Source organism: Colletotrichum acutatum, assembly GCF_030867785.1.
Source record: "Colletotrichum acutatum strain CBS 112980 chromosome Unknown BDZ83scaffold_103, whole genome shotgun sequence".
Classification (NCBI taxonomy): Eukaryota; Fungi; Ascomycota; class Sordariomycetes; order Glomerellales; family Glomerellaceae; genus Colletotrichum; species Colletotrichum acutatum.
In genome coordinates, this window is record NW_026849097.1 from 20,459 (window position 1) to 37,460 (window position 17,002).

The 17,002-nt window shown below is 53.2% G+C and overlaps 3 protein-coding genes across 3 annotated transcripts; 2 read left to right on the top strand and 1 right to left on the bottom strand.

The window, feature by feature from the left end:
• Positions 1 to 1,050: 1,050 nt before the first annotated feature.
• BDZ83DRAFT_586117 (RecF/RecN/SMC N terminal domain-containing protein) lies at positions 1,051 to 4,629 on the top strand (the record flags this gene model as incomplete). The annotated part of the gene is made up of 5 exons (XM_060505914.1): positions 1,051 to 2,334; positions 2,385 to 3,275; positions 3,325 to 3,397; positions 3,448 to 4,183; positions 4,260 to 4,629. 5 exons carry the CDS (start codon positions 1,051 to 1,053, stop codon positions 4,627 to 4,629), a joined length of 3,354 nt encoding a protein of 1,117 aa, XP_060361115.1.
• Positions 4,630 to 9,929: 5,300 nt separating this feature from the next.
• BDZ83DRAFT_20492 (uncharacterized protein) lies at positions 9,930 to 11,139 on the top strand. The gene has a single exon (XM_060501670.1). It carries the CDS (start codon positions 10,285 to 10,287, stop codon positions 10,939 to 10,941), a length of 657 nt encoding a protein of 218 aa, XP_060361116.1. The 5' UTR covers positions 9,930 to 10,284; the 3' UTR covers positions 10,942 to 11,139.
• Positions 11,140 to 11,830: 691 nt separating this feature from the next.
• On the bottom strand, positions 11,831 to 12,574 carry BDZ83DRAFT_20494 (uncharacterized protein). The gene has a single exon (XM_060501671.1). The coding sequence runs from the start codon at positions 12,471 to 12,473 to the stop codon at positions 12,084 to 12,086; it is 390 nt and encodes a 129-aa protein (XP_060361117.1). The 5' UTR covers positions 12,474 to 12,574; the 3' UTR covers positions 11,831 to 12,083.
• Between the last annotated feature and the right edge of the window lie 4,428 nt (positions 12,575 to 17,002).

Consider the following 17,002-nt stretch of genomic DNA (forward strand, 5'->3'; position numbering starts at 1 on the left):
CGAGGCCCGTTGAAAGGACGAATACAGCAGCGGTAAGGTCTCACTGGGGTTCACGCTCCGAAGTAGCCAAGGGCAACTGGAATGGAGGCGGAGCTCTAGAATTCGGCTACCAGACATCTCACCTGACGTTGGGGAAGGAACCAAGCAAGAAAAACTCGAGGCGCTCATGGCGCCCTATTCTGAGTTTGTCACCCATCACACTTGCCTCCCTCGGACGTCATTTTTGGTTTCTGGTCATTCTTATCATCGTCGATTTTCGAGGCTATCTCACTTACAAGCGTTGCTCCTGCCAAAGGAGTTTTCGCCATACTTTGTCTGCGAGTGAAGTACCATTCAGGGCACCTACGTGTCGTTCTTGTAGGTGACAGCTGCCTCTTTCTTCTGGCGTACTTGAGGTACAATCACATTGTGGACGATTCTATGGATGAGGGGGGTCACACCCACAACCTCACTTACGAAGCATCCTCGACAGGTGTCACCACACCTTGCGAAGAAAACTGACGAAGGGTTTCATCAGGTGTCAGCGAACATTCCTGAGAAGGGGGGCATCGGGGCGCGATAGACGACGTTGGCCGTATCGGACGACGGATCAACAACCGGCTGATGTTAAGGGATGAAGTTGGCAGCCACCCGCGGCACTGGAATCCGTGCGGACCTCAGCCCCACTGAGATGCACCGGACGGGACCTACCTACGCTGGAGCGCACGGCAGCTGAGAGCCCCACCAACCCCACCACTGTTACCACCTTGCGCCGGGCAGCTACATGCCAGAGCATTATTAGATAAGCAGCTTCCTCGATCCTTATGTAATCAGACCCTCCTAGCTCCTTCCTCAACGACGAAGGGAGCCTACACCAAAGGTACAGGGAGTGTGGCGCGCGGGGTGAGATCCGACGCGTCCAAATTAATTACTTCGCGTCGCACTCGACGACCACCAACGCCAACGACCGGAGGTAAGGTAGCCTCCCTCAGATCGGCACCACCCTTTACCGACTCTACCGACTTCTTTACCACGCCTCTGCTCCTAGCTACACCACCTCATCGACCGGAAATGCCCTCCCATCCCTCAAGTCGTCGCAGACGACGCGACATCGAGGACGACGATTCAGAACCGTGTTCCGATGGCTCTGAAGGTACCAAGCGCCCCCGCCTGAGCCGACACGCCAACAATTCCGAGGACGACGATGAGCACGCATTACCGAACGGGTCTCGTACAAATGGATCCAAGAGCACATCGAGCCGAGGCGACGAAGATGGCTTTTCGCCTGGCGCAATCCGCCGGGTGAAAGTCGAGAATTTTGTCACATACGAACTCGCCGAATTTTTCCCTGGTCCCAACCTGAATATGGTCATTGGGCCCAACGGAACGGGAAAGAGTTCGCTTGTCTGCGCCATATGCCTCGGCCTTGGCTTCAGTCCGAAACATTTGGGGCGCGCAGGCAATGTCAAGGAGTTTGTCAAGCACGGGAAGCCTTCTGCTGTCATCGAGATTGAATTACAGCGCCGACCAGAGGACCGATCACATCACGTTATTCGGGTCCAAATCGACCGCGAAAGAAACAGCCAAAAATGGTGGCTGAATGGCAAGGATTCGTCACACAAAGCTATCCAAGGGTTGATGAGAGATCTGAAGATTCAGGTCGACAATCTGTGCCAGTTTTTACCCCAAGACCGCGTCGTTGAGTTTGCTTCCGCTACACCAATAGACCTACTTCACGAAACTCTGCGTGCTGCAGCGCCGCAGCAGATGCTAGACTGGCAAAAGAGTCTGCAGGATCTTCACAAGGATCGAAAGGAGCTTCAGCGTGGGACCGATTCCGCCGGCGACCATTTAAAGCAGCTCGAGGACCGACAGAATTACATGCAGCACGACGTCGATAGACTTCGCGAGCGAGAGGAGGCCCTGCAAAAGATTGTTGACCTCACCGATGCCAGAGCGGTAGCGGATTATCTCGAGTCTAAAGCCCTCTACAAGGAGAAGAGGCAGCAGGAAAAGCTTGCCCAGAAAAACCTGCGGAAGCTTGAGCATGAGGCTGCGCCGTCCCTGCAAGCTGTCAACCAGAAGCAAGTGTACCACGAAAGGGTGTCGGCTGTGGTTCGCAGTCGGAAAGAAGCTCTACGACGCACAGAGGCTGCGGCCGACGTAGCACTCAACAAGATTGAGGATGTTGACGAACAGGTCAAGACAATAGAGGGCAACATCGAGAGTAGTAAGAAGGGGTTCGAATTCAAAAAGCAAGAGTTAGGCAAGATTCGAAGCAAAATAGGGCTTTTGGAAAATCAAAAAAAGAATAAGCCGGCAGAATTTAACGCCACAGAACACAACACCCAAATTGTAAGTCACGCAGCCCAACGTTTGGCATTATAAACTAACATGATTCATAGCGAGAGAAAGAGCATCAACTCCGAGAGCTCGAGGCCGAATCTCGTCAAGCTGAAGGCAAGCTTCGAGATATCAAAGAACAAGGGCATGCCAAGACGCACATGAAGCAGGCCCTGAATCGGGAGCTTGAAGGCCTTCATTCTCAACAGGGTCAGATGCTCAGCTTCATCCAGAAGAAATGGCCCGATGTGGCCAAGGGCTATGCTTGGCTTCAGGAGAACGCCGACAAGTTCGAAAAAGAGGTCTTTGGGCCACCCGCTCTCTGCTGCTCAGTCAAGGATGAACGGTATTCGGATCAGATCCAAGCACTGCTACACAACGACGATTTTCTGTGTTTCACGGCGCAGACTCGCGAAGATCATAAGAAGCTCAGTCATTACCTGTACAAGGTCATGAGTCTTTCTGTCAATGTTCGGTCAATCCTCAAGCCGTTACATGAGTTCCGCCCTAAGATGAGTCGGGACGAGGCGAACGCCCTAGGACTGGACGCTTTTGCACTGGACATGATCACTGGGCCAGAGCCAGTGCTCGCGATGCTTTGCAACGAAAAGAAGATCGATGCTTCGGGTATCGCACTTAAAGACATCAACGACGCCCAATATGATCGAATCGTCCAAGGGGAGGTGATCAACAACTGGTCGACGGGTCGCCAGCTCTACAGAGTGTCTCGACGGAAAGATCTTGGCCCCGGAGCCGTTTCGACGATGACCAGGGGCATTCAGCAAGGCATGTTCTGGACAGATCAACCAGTCGATGAAGCAGAGAAGAGCGAAATCAAACGCAAGATCAGCGAGGTCGAGGCAGAGTTTGACGCTTTGAAAGCTCAAAACACCGAAGTGCGAGGCCAGATGGCTGGTTTCAACGACAGGAGGAATGAGATCCATGACGACCTTGTAAGTCACATCGCGAGCACTCGAGACCTTGATACTAATTCGGTTCCAGAAAACACTCAAGGAAAGAAAGAATGAGCTCCAGAGAGCCCACAACGCTTATCAAGCGATCCCAGTCAAGCTTGGTAAGCAGCTTACCACAATACTATCAACGAAGATACTGACCTTGACATAGAAAGTGAGAAGAGAGCCTTGGACCAGAAGAAGGCGGAGGTCGAGGAGGCCCGATCGGCCATTCAGCAGTTGGGCTTTGATATCGATAAAGCCGCGATACTCAAGGCTAAGACCACCTTGAAGCACCACGCGGCTATTGCGGGGGTTCGCGCTGCACAAGAGGCATTGCTCGAGGCTCAGATCCGCGAAATCGAGGCCAAGTCTGACGTACAGGGTCTCAAAGCTAGGAATAATGAGCTCGTACAGATGTTGGAGGACGAGAAGCGCAATATTGCTGCCTTGACCCAGGACTCTCAGCGTACCAGGCAGCGAGCTGAGGACGCCCAGGGCAAAGTCATTGAGATTTTTGCCCAGGATGAGACTAGGAAAGACCTCCTTGAATCTCTGGCCAAGGACAAGAGCGTCGAAGACGTCGAAAACGAGATCGCAGCCGAGCAACACACAATCGAACAAATCCATGTTGCGAACCCAGGAGCCCTGCGCGAATTCGAGATGCGGGCCCGGGAGATCGAGAAGCTGCGCGCCAAGATGGAATCCACTACGGCTAAGCTCGACCATCTCAACCGCCAAATCACAAAGATTCGCGAGAAGTGGGAGCCGCAGCTCGACGAACTGATCAGTAAAATCAATGACGCCTTCAGCTACAATTTCGAGCAGATCAACTGCGCTGGCGAGATCCGGGTCCACAAGGATGAAGACTTTGACCAGTGGGCCCTGGATATCATGGTCAAGTTCAGGTAAGCACACATCCCTCATTGAAGAGTCTCACGCTCCTTTTTTGTGCCGAGATGGCAGTTGCTGACAATGACACAGAGAAAACGAAACTCTTCAGCAGCTCAACCAGCATCGCCAGTCCGGCGGTGAGCGTGCTGTTTCGACCATATTTTACCTGATGGCTCTGCAATCAATGGCGCAGTCGCCCTTCCGGGTGGTTGATGAGATCAACCAGGGTATGGATCCTCGTAACGAGCGCATGGTACATGAACGTATGGTGGAGATTGCCTGCCGTGAGCACACGTCGCAGTATTTCCTCATTACGCCCAAGCTTCTTACTGGTCTCCGATATGACCCTCGCATGCGCGTGCTTTGCATTGCAAGCGGCACTCACATGCCCAAGGAGGGCAAGAAACTCGACTTTGCTCGCTGTCTAAAAAGACACAAGCAACTCACGGCTGGTGCCTAAAGGGGCTCACTGCGGTTGGTGTACGAAAGGGTATGGTCAGTATCTATATGGTGTTATCGGCGTCTCAGGGGACAGGTATCAGTCAAGCAAGATACCCTCGGATTGATCTAGATGATGGGATTTGCATGTACAAAAGGTCGCGAAGATCCCAAGCTCGGAAGCACAGGGATGGGTCCAGGAGGGTGGGCTGGTAGACAGATAGCTCGAGGCTTATTCCGCGAGTCTACAGAAGCTGTCTTCACAGCATTTATACTGAGAATAACTCGCTTTATTTGCACAAGCTTGAAATGTGTCGGATGGGAAGCCTGGACTGACTGACGACAACATGGTCCGGCTCAGGATTGCAACACACGCTGATGAGGTGAAGCCTACCTAGGTATGTGCGCAACTTGGTCGCGCCAAAAGACACGGTCCCAAATTTGACAGATGCGGCCTATTTTACCGAGTTCCAGGGAAGACGAAACCTTCGAGGTTTGAATATATCTCTCGGTGGCATACATGTATTGTGCCCATTCCCATCGAGAGTGACTTCAAGAGCTCTTACACTGCTCCGACTTCTGGGATATTCTGGGTATGCATAGCTTTGGCGCTTTTAATGGTTTGGAACTCTACGAAATTGCCAACAGCACTATCGGAACTGACGGAGCAATCGGATTGGCCGTTCCTGTGGCTGAACCAGCACTTCGCTCCCCCTTCGTCGGGGCAATCAGAGTCGATTCCCATCTATGGTGAACCTTGATTGTTTTCCCTTCATATCTTACAACCGGCGTTGTCTCTTGTCTAGGACAAAAACACATCACTAGAACATGGTGGAAAGGGCTACTGCAGGGATATCCACGATCCTCTGAATCTAGACACCATGTAGAGGAGAATGTCGTCAGCCTGCGTTGTCCGGAGAGGGCACAGCGTGCTGTGTATGCATCTGTTGAAGCCTGGTGAATTGAGTTTTGAGCTCGCTATACAAGTTCAGGGAGAACCGCCCGAGCAATCAGTAGATGCAGAATGAACCATAACTTTAAGCCACGCAAGGCTCGGCTCGTAAATCGCTGACTTAAACATGGCTTTTCTTCGAGATCAGTAGCAATGACTTCGTATCAAACCGTCCTGTCCACGTGTGTTTTTCTACACCTATATAACAGACTCCTCGTATTACTCTTTTCTTCTAATACTCTTTATGGGGGACGACGCATCCCTTGGTCACATGGGCCGAGTAGTACTGCGAGGGCTTCGAAGTCAATCTGGAAGAAGTGCCGCACGGTAAAGACAACCATTCTTCTTTCCTCACACCACGACGCTGCTTCTCATTTATGACATATCCAGAGACGGATACGGCTATGGCGGTCTCAAGGAGCAGTGAATCTGCCGATAACCTACTAGGTTGAGTCTAGCTTTAGACGCGCCGACAATGTGAATGAAATGTTCGGTCTGACTAGTTTAATCATCTTATCACTGCCTGGACCAGGGGAAGAAGGGTCCGGTCCATAATCTACCGCGAGTATTCCAATGTTGTTTTTGATCTTGTTATTCCCGCCGCCACTGCTACTCGGTTCCTTGTCGTCCTCGAGATGTTCTGCAGTTCGCGACCTGTGAGATCTGGTATGCACGGTTTTGCAATAAATGTTTGTCACGGAATGATAACTACAGGTCAAAGACCGTGATGCTTCCCTTGGCATCCTTTCTGCTATTCTTATACCCCCCCGGCTCCTCTCCGTCAGGACTTCGCCTGGGCGGTCCACCGCCGAGCAGATGGCCGTGAAGCCCCGAAAGATGGACATCTCGCGATGGAGTGTAATGCTCTGTTGGCATTCATCCTGCTATTGCTCCGGCTGGCTGGCCAACATTCATCCCTCCCTGTCCATTATCGAGCTTTCTCTTCGGAAAAGACGTCAAACGCGAAGGCTTTCAACCGGTGTTCGTATCTAGTATTGAATGGTACACGTCCACATGATGCACCATTATTCGCCATGCAGTTGGCACAAGAGTACCATTGAACTTTCATTATCTGCGACTCCCATCCTACTACTATTGACCTCGCACGGAAGACCAGTCCAAGGACAAGTCAACCCTCTCCTGCCTCTAGAGACTCGAGAGCAACCGAACACCTCCCTTGGCGCGCTCTATACAGATCTAGGTTATACCGTCATATGCCCCGTTGCGACAGGTTTACTCTATAACCCTCCGCTGCCCGTATACTAATTTCTCCCAGGTAGCCAAGGATCCTAGCCTGCTCCTCTCTTCCGTGATCTGTCGCATCAGTATCGAGTAGTAAGTCCATCCATACAATGTCTGTCGAGCCATAGTCTCTGGCTCACGTATTCGGAGAGGAGAGATACGTGTTCCAAGGCGTCTGCTCCCCACAATCCGCTAGTGAAAAAGTCGACCGCCTTCCAAGCCAGAAAGGGGAGTTCGCATTGAAGAAAGGAGTCTCGTGTACAGCGACGCATCGGTCTCGAATCGTAGGTAGGGATGCAGGACTTCGGATATCAATGGGGATTTCGAGTTGGAGGCCTCGTCTCTTCTATCCTCTCGTGGCGGTCGGCATCGTTTCTCGGGTCATGTCTTCCTATGTAAGTAGTATCCGTCGAGTATTGTATAGCAGAGTGAGGGTGTTGATGTGTATCGCGGGCCGTGATACAGCAAAGACCACCCCAAGACCTTGCCAAGCTGGAAGCCAGTCAAGAAGGGTCCGAACAGATTGCGATAGGCTTCGGTCGCTCCGAATCTCGTCAACCCGAGAGACTGGCAATAAAAGACCCCAGCGTGTGTAAGGACGACAACATCATCCCATATTTGTAGTCCCTGGCACCGCGGCCCGACAGACTTGCCGGACCGGTCATCGTCCATCAGCACCATGACCCCTTCGGCTCGCCCGGGCCGAAAATGTAGCAGCAGGATGGAGCCAGTGCAATTGAAGTCGTCCTCGATATCGAAAGGGCCCACGGGAAACTCCTGTCTGAGGAGCACCACTTCATGGTAGTCGAGAGCTTCTCCGGTAGACCGCCAGAGCAACCCTTCCACCTCGTTCGATGCTCCTAACTCAAGCTGTGTTGACTGGCATGTCGAACTCGCGTCACATTCGAATCGGCCATCATCCATCCATCTCTCATCCGGAAAGGCATTCACATATTCGGTGTGAAGTAGTTTCAAGTTATCGTTTCGTAGGTCACTAGGCAGTTCGAGGAGCGTCGGATCGGCAAATGCGTCAACTAGCGGGAGAAACAAGCTCCAAGGGGTCACAAAATAGTCGAGGTCGGCAGCAGGAGCAGCAGCAGCAGCAGCAGTTCGCATCTATATCTCGACAAGACACACACAGTCCACCGGCAAGCGATATCCGGGGAAAGGAAAACCTGGAGAAAAGATAAGGAGCCCCTCGTTCCCGCCCAGACCGCCCATCTTCCAGATAAGAAGGTGCGCTTGAAACAATCCCACGCAGAGTAGAGATAAAGAACAAACACGACGAAGGCGCGCACACTTGCAGGAAAGGGAGAAAAGAAAGAAGAAAAAAAATGCCCCCATCCACTCCCCTCCCGCCGCCAAACATGCATAACATCGTACATGTGCGCGCTGCAGGGAGACTCTTCAAAGGGGGAGGCCATCTCCAATGCCTTCCTGCTGCGGGCAATAGACTGCGGCAAGGGTGGGCACGCGATCGAATAACCAAGAGTCTGGAGATAAGAGGGGAATGCCTCGTAGATACGCCTTGACATTGAAATGGACGGCGAGGCCAATGAAGCGTGGGCAGTGTTTCTGGTTCTTACACAGCACGCCCTGATCTTTGGCAGATAGGGCAGGTCCGAGGAGAACGATAGACGAGAGATAGACAAGGCAGATAAGTAAGTGATACCGCGACAGGGAGACGATTGCGCACGCGAGCCGATCTCTGGCGGCATCGCATTGCTAATTTGTTAGAAAAATGGTGCAAAGGAGTCAGCTGCCCTATTTGGAGCAAGTCGTTGTTGGCCAAACCTACACCTTGATAGATCTGGCACCCAGATAAGAGGGCAACTTATAAGTCGTCTTCAATCCCCCAATATTCTTCTTCGAACCAGACGTGCGACCACCAGCATTCAGCAGCGATTACTTCGACCAAGCCGACGCAACCTCTCATTCAACCTGTGCGAGTCTCTTGGGCTAGGAAATGGATTAAAGGTTCGACCTGATAGACAGGCCATGGAGAGCACAGGAGAATCCGACCAGCAAATCACCAAAATCCCAAGAAGGGTTAACTGACCCGAAGTCGAACCTGTTTGAACGTCACAAGACAACTGCCGTCTTTCTTACCGCCCAGGAACCGTGGTAAGCGTCATGGTGGAGGACATGCGCCCCTGAAGCATGGAGGCCGTGACTTCGCCTCAGTTTCCGTAGAGCGAAGTCGAACTGGTGATCTGGTGTTGATCGCCCTACCGGCCGCACGCCACAGGAATCGAGGTCGCAGCTGGCATGCTCCCTGCCCTGTTTGGGTCAGCGAGAGTGAGGACGGAATTGAATCAGACCCCCACGCGGGGCTCCTCAATGCCTGACCGGTGCAGTCGAGGGTTTCACGGCGGACGCAACCCTTTTCAGACTTGATCGACCATGCGCTTGTCGCTCTTTGCTCCTCCGAAAAACCATGGTCGTTAATATCCGACACTGTTGGAAACCAGCAACCGACTGAAGCCTGAAGCTCGCAGGTCGGCCGACTTTGCCCGATGGACCCTGGGAACCACGATGGATCCGGCACGGCACCCAGGAGCGACGCATCAAGATTGTTCCACAACTTGTGACGAACAAAGGCACCGATCCTCGGCCGAGAGCTCTGCGATTCCTCTGATGACAATTGAGAGTGGTTTGGTTGGCTTCGTTGATCAGCAACGAGCGAGGAGAGGCACACGACAAAAACCCGCAGGTTGGTGACGGTGGGGGCCTCGCAATTTGACCGAGATTGCCGGGCCCTAAAATATCCATGTGGGGGTAGACTCGATAAGAGACATCAGCCAGACCAATAGGCGACGGCTGACCGGTCGTTGCTCTAAACGCTCGCTTCTCTGTCGATTAGCAGATGCATGCCAGCAGGGAAGCAAGTCAGGGAGCCGTTGCCCATTCTAACGCAGTAGACTCGTGAGTCGTGCCGCTTCTCCATGCTGACCCAGTTGCCTTCTGGCGACTTTGTGGTGGCGTTGCCGGGGACTTTGATGTCCACTTCCGACTCACCGCCATCCACATTAACTTTCAAACTACGGAGCACATCGCGCCGGTGTTAGCGGAGAGCCATCGGCTCAGGTCCGACGGTTCTTCGAGAAGGCTGACAGCCAGTGTCAGCCTGTCGAGACTCGTTCTCGCGTATAGAGCTGCTACGAATTATGTGGCTGCCGCACCTGTTTGGTAGGTTGAAACCACCGCCGCGGTGCTTGTGCGGTGAAATACCTTTGCGATACCGGCCATCCCAGGTTGTAACAATGAGCTTTTTGAGCTTCCCTCGGCGTATTTGCTATTCGTGTCATTGTCTAAATACTCAAGCGAGGATCGAGGTAACATTTACGGAATGATGTCTATCCCCAGCGCTCCCAGCTTCCCTATAGCAAACCGATTGCTTATGGTCTGAAGGTAAATGTATGGATGCTGGCGATGCCTTGAGATTGCCGGCCTGTTATCCGCCCCCAGACGTCAAGATCGTTCATGCACATCATCAGTCCCAACCTTTCTCCTCAGCCACACAGCGGGTGGCACAAATGCCACCGTGCAATATCATCATACGCGCTGGACGTTCTAGAACACGACGTGTCCTGCGACAATCTGTGCCACAATACCAAACACCTCCATCACAGACTTTGGCCTCCGTCTGTAGGATCACATGTCAAGTTGGTTTCCACTGAAGTCAAAGTGCGACGTAGTATAGTGAGATTAGCGGTGGACAAAGCTTGCTGGACCCCTTCCAAAGCGTGTATTGGATCTCTCAGGCCCAGCAAGAGCCCCGATGTGGATGCTATTCTGTGTGTCAAGAAGTGTTTCCGGAACGGCCTTGTAGCTCCGCAAGTCAATGAGGATCAATTTCGAGCCTGGTGCTGGGCATCAAAGCATGTCTTGCATGCTCCGATCATGGAGGCTGGGAAGCCACATTGCCTTCCGCTCCATTTTCGTCGGACCCTAAGGTGTCTGAGGACTAACGCAACGGGTCGGCCGCTGCGGCTTAACATTCGAACATCCGCAGGACCACAGCTGTGCAGACGGGGCAAGCCGCAACAGGAGTCGGGAGTCGGAATGGAGAATCGACTTGATCTCAGCGTTTCAAACCCATTGCATGGATATCTTATTGCTACTACTGAGGTGTCCTAATATTCGCAGACCCTCGGCAGCTCTAGGACCGTATGGTCCACAGTTGATGCGAGTTGAACCGAGTTGAGGATAGAGCTGCGTAGTCGGATGCATATGCCCCTGCGCGCGGCTGCCGCTGTCGTCGTAGGAGATCGGTCTATTGGGGGCGAGACTGCATAGTGCACCCTGCATAGAACCGAGAGCCCTGAATGGCTCGGCAGCGACTTTAACCATCAAGTGTTGACAGATGGACAAACAGAATTTCGTCATGTCTTTGCCAGGCCGCAGTATCTCTTTCACAAAGGTGACAGTCGGTTGAAGAAGCTCTCCTAGAAGTGAATGATTTTCACGCACTCTGCGGCTTGCAGAGCAGAGGAGTGTGCATATCAGAAGCTGTGTTTTATCGACATGCGAGCCTACCACGGAGGTCTGCCCGGCAGCTTCAAGTCGATGCGGCCCCCGTGATATTGCTGGTGACAGCCTGCCCCCCCGTGTCCTCTTGGCACCCTAGCGTCCATAGAAACCATGTCATCAAGTATGGGGCAGACTTCGCCGTTGAGCTTCAGTTTACGCAGTACATATTGAACGGCAACAGGCAGCCTGGCAGAGCCAGGCAGGCCTGCTCGAGGAAAGACAAATAACGCTGCGGGCGTCATGTCTCCACGTCCTGCCAGCTTCGTTGGCACATCCTTGGATCGAGGACGCGTTCGTATTAGAAACAATGTCAGCCGTGCCGTACGCTCGGTGTACCCGTACGAATACTGCAAAGAGCATCCGGAATCAACAAGTAGGTTGCTGCAATGCTATACAACGCTGTCATGTTGAGTTTATTTGGGTTCGCAACTGCCCAGTAACTTGAATCGTACAATGCCAATTCTCCGAGAAGCACCCTTGTTAGGAGCGCCCGCCAGGCTCGAGGTGATGGCCAGGAAGATGCCCGTATGGGACCCTTCCGCCACGAGGCAATGGGTGGTTTCGGTCTATGTGGCCCATGTTGGTCTGTGAAGTGTGCCATGGGTGGTTCTAAAATGACTCGTAAGAGCAGAGAAGGGCCGGGTGGGCGATGCGTATGCGTACCGTGTATCTGTTTCCTGCAATGTTATATCGAAGGCTGGGCCGTTGGCTCACCGACTGCAGCAGGGATTGGCGAGTTGTAAGCGGAGCTATTCTTGAGACGCCTCCTTGATGATCCAGGTCGATGGCAACGAGGGCAAGGAGTCGCGGAGCAGCTCCGAGCGGGTTTCGAGCGGGTGAAGAGGAGTAGGCAGAAGTTGATGGTGAGTTATCCGAGGTGCGGGTATGGTATGAACAGTCAGCCAGTATCGAGATACGAATGTGACCAAGGGGAGACGAGTGATGTTGGATGACAGGAAAGATTTCGGTAAGAGAGACAGGGAGGTTCGTGAATGAGCGTTGCTAGCGGGAGCAACAGGCCCAGATGTCAGGCTGGAGGATTGTAGGTCGGATTGAGGAGGCCGCTTTGGACGCGTGAGAATGGAGCATGGGAAGGAGGAAGTGAGGAGTCGCAGTAGGGGTAGCAGTAGCAGTAGCATTGGTTCCGTGCAGAGGACGAGTACTCGGTAGGGATATCTTGCAAGTTATGGGACTGGGGATGGAGCACATGGCGCAGAGAATGGAGAAGTCTGACGGAAAATGCGTCTGAAAATGGAGACATCTCTCATCGTTCCTTATTTCCTTCACTTTCCCATGTCATGAAGAAACACTGAGGTGTGCGCAATAAGATACGGATACGGAATGAAGGAGCGGGCAACAACCTACCTGCCTTTCAACCTACGAATACCTAGACAAGGTATAGTAGTTTGTTAACCTTGGTCCAATGGCTCTTTCCCCGGATATACGGATACATCTCACGCCTTTCTCGTCTTATGCTTCTTACCTAGTTCTCCTTCCTTTTTTCTACGTCTTTCCCATTCCAGCCGGACCTTTGTACCATTTCCACTCCGTGATGAGGAGGCAGGAACGATTTAAGGTAGGAATGATTTCGTCCTGAGCGTTAGAGTTGTGTATTTGCGATAGGTAGGCAGCAGGTATGACCAGCTTCCGGATTTATCCAATGCTACTCCGTACTTCCTCCAGGTAGACCGTAGACCAGACCATAAGGTAAGGTGGATAGAACTGGATGTTGCTGCCATTTCCAGTCTCGTGTGGGGGTCCTCCAACATGGTCTCCCTGCACCTTCTCTGCAAGTGTTCAAGAGTCCTTGCCTCTTCGGTCCCGGATACCTCCCCGGCACATGCAGCAACCGCAAAATAGGTGGTATCCCGTACATCCATTCAGAACAACACCTCAAGGTTCTAATTGCTGCATTGTCAATTTGTCCCTATCCCCTTCCATCCGTCTTCCTTCCTCACCTTGCGGATCTCTCGCTCACCTCACCTGTCAACTCTACCTCTATCCGTACGAATACTCAACGTCCGTCCGAGAGAGTCTGCAGCCAGGTTCGATGCTTGCTAGCTAAACTCCCTACCCAAGGTAGCATCTTCTGCTGCACGCTGACGCCCTTTGTTCCTCCCAAACCCTCAATGCCGGCCCAGTCTCGCGAGCTGCAGCACACCTGCATCGGAGCATCGGAATCCAAGCGAAGACCACTTTCGACTCTCAAGTCTCGAGTATCCCACCACCACACGGTTAGTACATCATCCATCAACAACAACGGCTGGCTATGAGGCACTTTCTTCTGCCTCGACATCTCCTCTTATTCTGCATCCGAACCGGTATGGCCTTCACCACCCCAAAATAGAGCTCGGTATTCTTCCGCTGCCTTTTCGCTCCCCTCTCGTTTCCTCTTACAGTCGCTGGCATGTTGTATTCAACTCAACCGACCACCAAGTCAAATCTGCACTGAGATGGGCACCAACCCTGGTTCACAGCCTGGAACTACCACCTTGTACTCCTGCGGCCTGCCGTGAGATTGCCCCCATTAGCATGGACAAACGATCTACGGATATCGCACAAAACACGCGGCTCTCATTAGCCTAAACTCATGCTCGGCCCTGTGGGTTTGCAACGTCTTTTGAGCAGAGTTGACTCCCTGCTGGAGTCCGTGCTTCCCTCCAAACTCCATCTCCATCGACCTGCCATCGGATGACCATCAACTGCTCAGACGTTGCCTGCCGCGTGGGGGACCAGAGGTGGACGCGAATCTGGGTCGACAGGCCAGGTCGCAGCCGTGCCACCGTTGTCCTGCCCCCATCCCCTGTGTTCAACATGGAACACAGCGAGTCCAGCGGCACATTCAAAATATTTCCCGTCTTCTCCAAGCCTAAGGCTGACGAGACCCATCATCACAAAGAAGCGAGTATGGGTACTCCGTACGGATGACTACCCACGCATCTACGCAATAGCGTATCCGCCGCCAAGGGATGACAGCAAGAGGCTGGCCACTGCCATCTTGGTCTGTCCACCGCACGTGTGAACTCCACCCAAGCTTCGTCATGGAACGGGCGAAGATGCGGCCACCAGCGGGTATATGCACTAGAGCGACCCAACCTCACATACTGTCGCAATAAAATGGCGCGGGTGGTCGGTTTACCTATGTCGCAGCGATTGCGCCGTGGGCGGCATCGTTCCAGACAATGGTCAGAGCACGTTCGACTGGCTCAGACACAGACATGCAGCGTGGGATGACGGGTCAAGGGGGGCCCTTTGTCGCCAATACCGGTACCTTTCGACGGCTAGAAGCCTGGTTCTAGACGTTCGACAGCTTCAACGAGGCCACGGGCAAAGTAGTGCCGCGGTACGAGCTACCTTGGACCCCCGACCCATTCAGGACTATTGCAGGCCGACGTCTCTCATTGGCGGCACCGATCCAAGCGCATCGGCAGGGAAGAAAGCAGGTGAAGGGCAGCAGGTGGGGTTCGAACCGGTCGCAAGCCACGCTTGCCACGGTCCAATGCGCCCGAATTCTCGCTCGCTTCTCGGTGGGCGTACCATGGATCAATCAAGCAACAGATCCGTGATGAGCATTGGATGAAGCCTCCAACTTGCAGTTCCTTGCGAACTTGTCAATGCACCCATGAACGCTTCAGCCATACTAACCTCGTCACTAAGCCGCAGCGGGCGCACCAATCATTAATCACCACCGATACCCTGGCATGAGCTTGTCCTAACCTGGCCACGAACGCTGACTCCTTAAAGAACCATCAGCCACCCGTAATTGGACATGACCCCATCTCCGATCCGATGGCAGCCCGAAGCGCATTATAATGCGATAAGCACGAAGTACCGGACAGCATTTGAGCCTCTGATTTACAATACCAAACGTATCGAAGAAGCTCCAAGCTGTCCCTGAGAAGCGAGTTCGCCAGTCAAAGGCGTCTGGACCCTGGGCCTAATCAATAACATGTGGCTCCTCCGTCTCCATGGGGTTCCAATTAGCATGGACGGGTACTGCAGCCTGCGATCATTCAAAGGAAGCAGATCTCTATTCGTAATGAATTGAAATTAACCCAGTGTTTTGAAATGCGCGTTCACCATGCACAAGCAAAAGTATTGCCAGCGTATTCCCGAAAACAAGGTGGTATGGTGGATGATGGATGCGGGTCACGATTTGGAGGGGTTTGAGAAGGCAAACGGATGGGGAAAGGTCTGATGAACAGACGACGGATTCAGCTGCTGGGGCCGCGTTCCATTGTCTGGAGCAACTTGAGATCCCGCTCATCATCCACCAAATAACCCAACTAACAAATAGCCAATCCGAGGTACCCAAGCCCAGAACTGGATTCTGGAAGCCAAAGACGGCCAAGACGCTGCAGCAGAGTCACTGTGGCTCTGGAGTCAGGAAAAGGTCCCACAGGCGACGTCGTTGGGCACGCGTGTTGGCGCTGCCATGCCACCACCATGGTAGGTAGGCATGGTCAGGGACCGCCGCCCGGCGCGGCTGGTGCAGCGGTGCCTCGATTTGCTCCTCTCTCTTGCTTCCTTAGCGCGAGGTGAAGTCGCCTTGGGTGGAGTTCCGCCGAGATGGGACTCGAAGGGGCGGGCGGGCTTCTGACCGTGCCTTGCTTGTTGCAAGTTCCCTCCCATGTTTCCTGACAGGACCCTGAAATCTAACCTGACGGCGGGATCGTGTAAGCTACGGTTTCCTGGATCATGGCGCCGTCGACGGTATATTGGCCTTTGAACTAGAGTCTTAGAGAAATGACAGAGCGGACGGGGAAACCCAGAAGTTAGGCATATATTCATGGAGAGGCATTTTCTCTCCAAGAGCGAGGGAGAGATTGTGGCACACGGATGGGCTGACCAGAGCCAGGCATACGATACCTACTATTTTCGCTTCTTCAGCTCTGGGCAAGCGTTTTGCAGCCAGGCACTTGTCTGCACTTGTTTGTCTTGAGGACCAGCCTACCAAAGGGAGAGGAAACGAGAACTCGCAAAGTATAGGCAAGCTAGGAATGCCGACCGGCCACAATCCGAAGCGCAGTACGGAGCCTAGACGGTACATTCAAACCCGGCACCGAGGCTCTCATTCGTCTCTGGGCTTGCCGCCTCTCGGTTTTAGTGGCCTCCACCTCTTCTAATTCAGTTCAACGTCCGCTGTCCGGCACGCTGGTACGCAGACCAGTCCGGTTCGGTGCAACCTTCAAAGCAAAGGCAGTGCGGCATCGTACGGTCGAGCGGTATTTTTTGCCTGTTCGTTCTCGTCAGTCCACGGCCGTCTCATTGTCAGCCTGACAAATGTCTCCTAAACTGGTTGCTCACAGGTTTGCACCCGCTGTGGCTTGGAGTGGTCTCGGGGAATACGCGGAGCATCAGCTTCTATGGTCACTTCAATGTTGGTTCATACCAAGTTCACGAGAAACCCAGAGACACAGTTACGGCGCAGAGCAGCGGAGAGCCGGAGCAGTCGATACTCGAATGACTGGGCTCAACTCAACGTCTCGTCTCGGGAGAACCGCCCGGCAGGTATCGGGGATACAAAGGAGCGGTATTGGATATTTGGTCAAAGGAGGGATACTCCCAGCTTGGAACGAGCCAGCGCGGCAGTACGCTACGGGGAGTCGGGGACGAAGGCCCAGTTTCTCCAACGATTCGTGAGGCTAAGTAATCTTCCACCTGAGCA

Coding starts and splice junctions, on each gene's coding strand:
- BDZ83DRAFT_20494 (XM_060501671.1), bottom strand. CDS start 12,473: ATGCTACTGCTACTGCTACCCCTACTGCGACTCCTCACTTCCTCCTTC.
- BDZ83DRAFT_20492 (XM_060501670.1), top strand. CDS start 10,285: ATGCACATCATCAGTCCCAACCTTTCTCCTCAGCCACACAGCGGGTGG.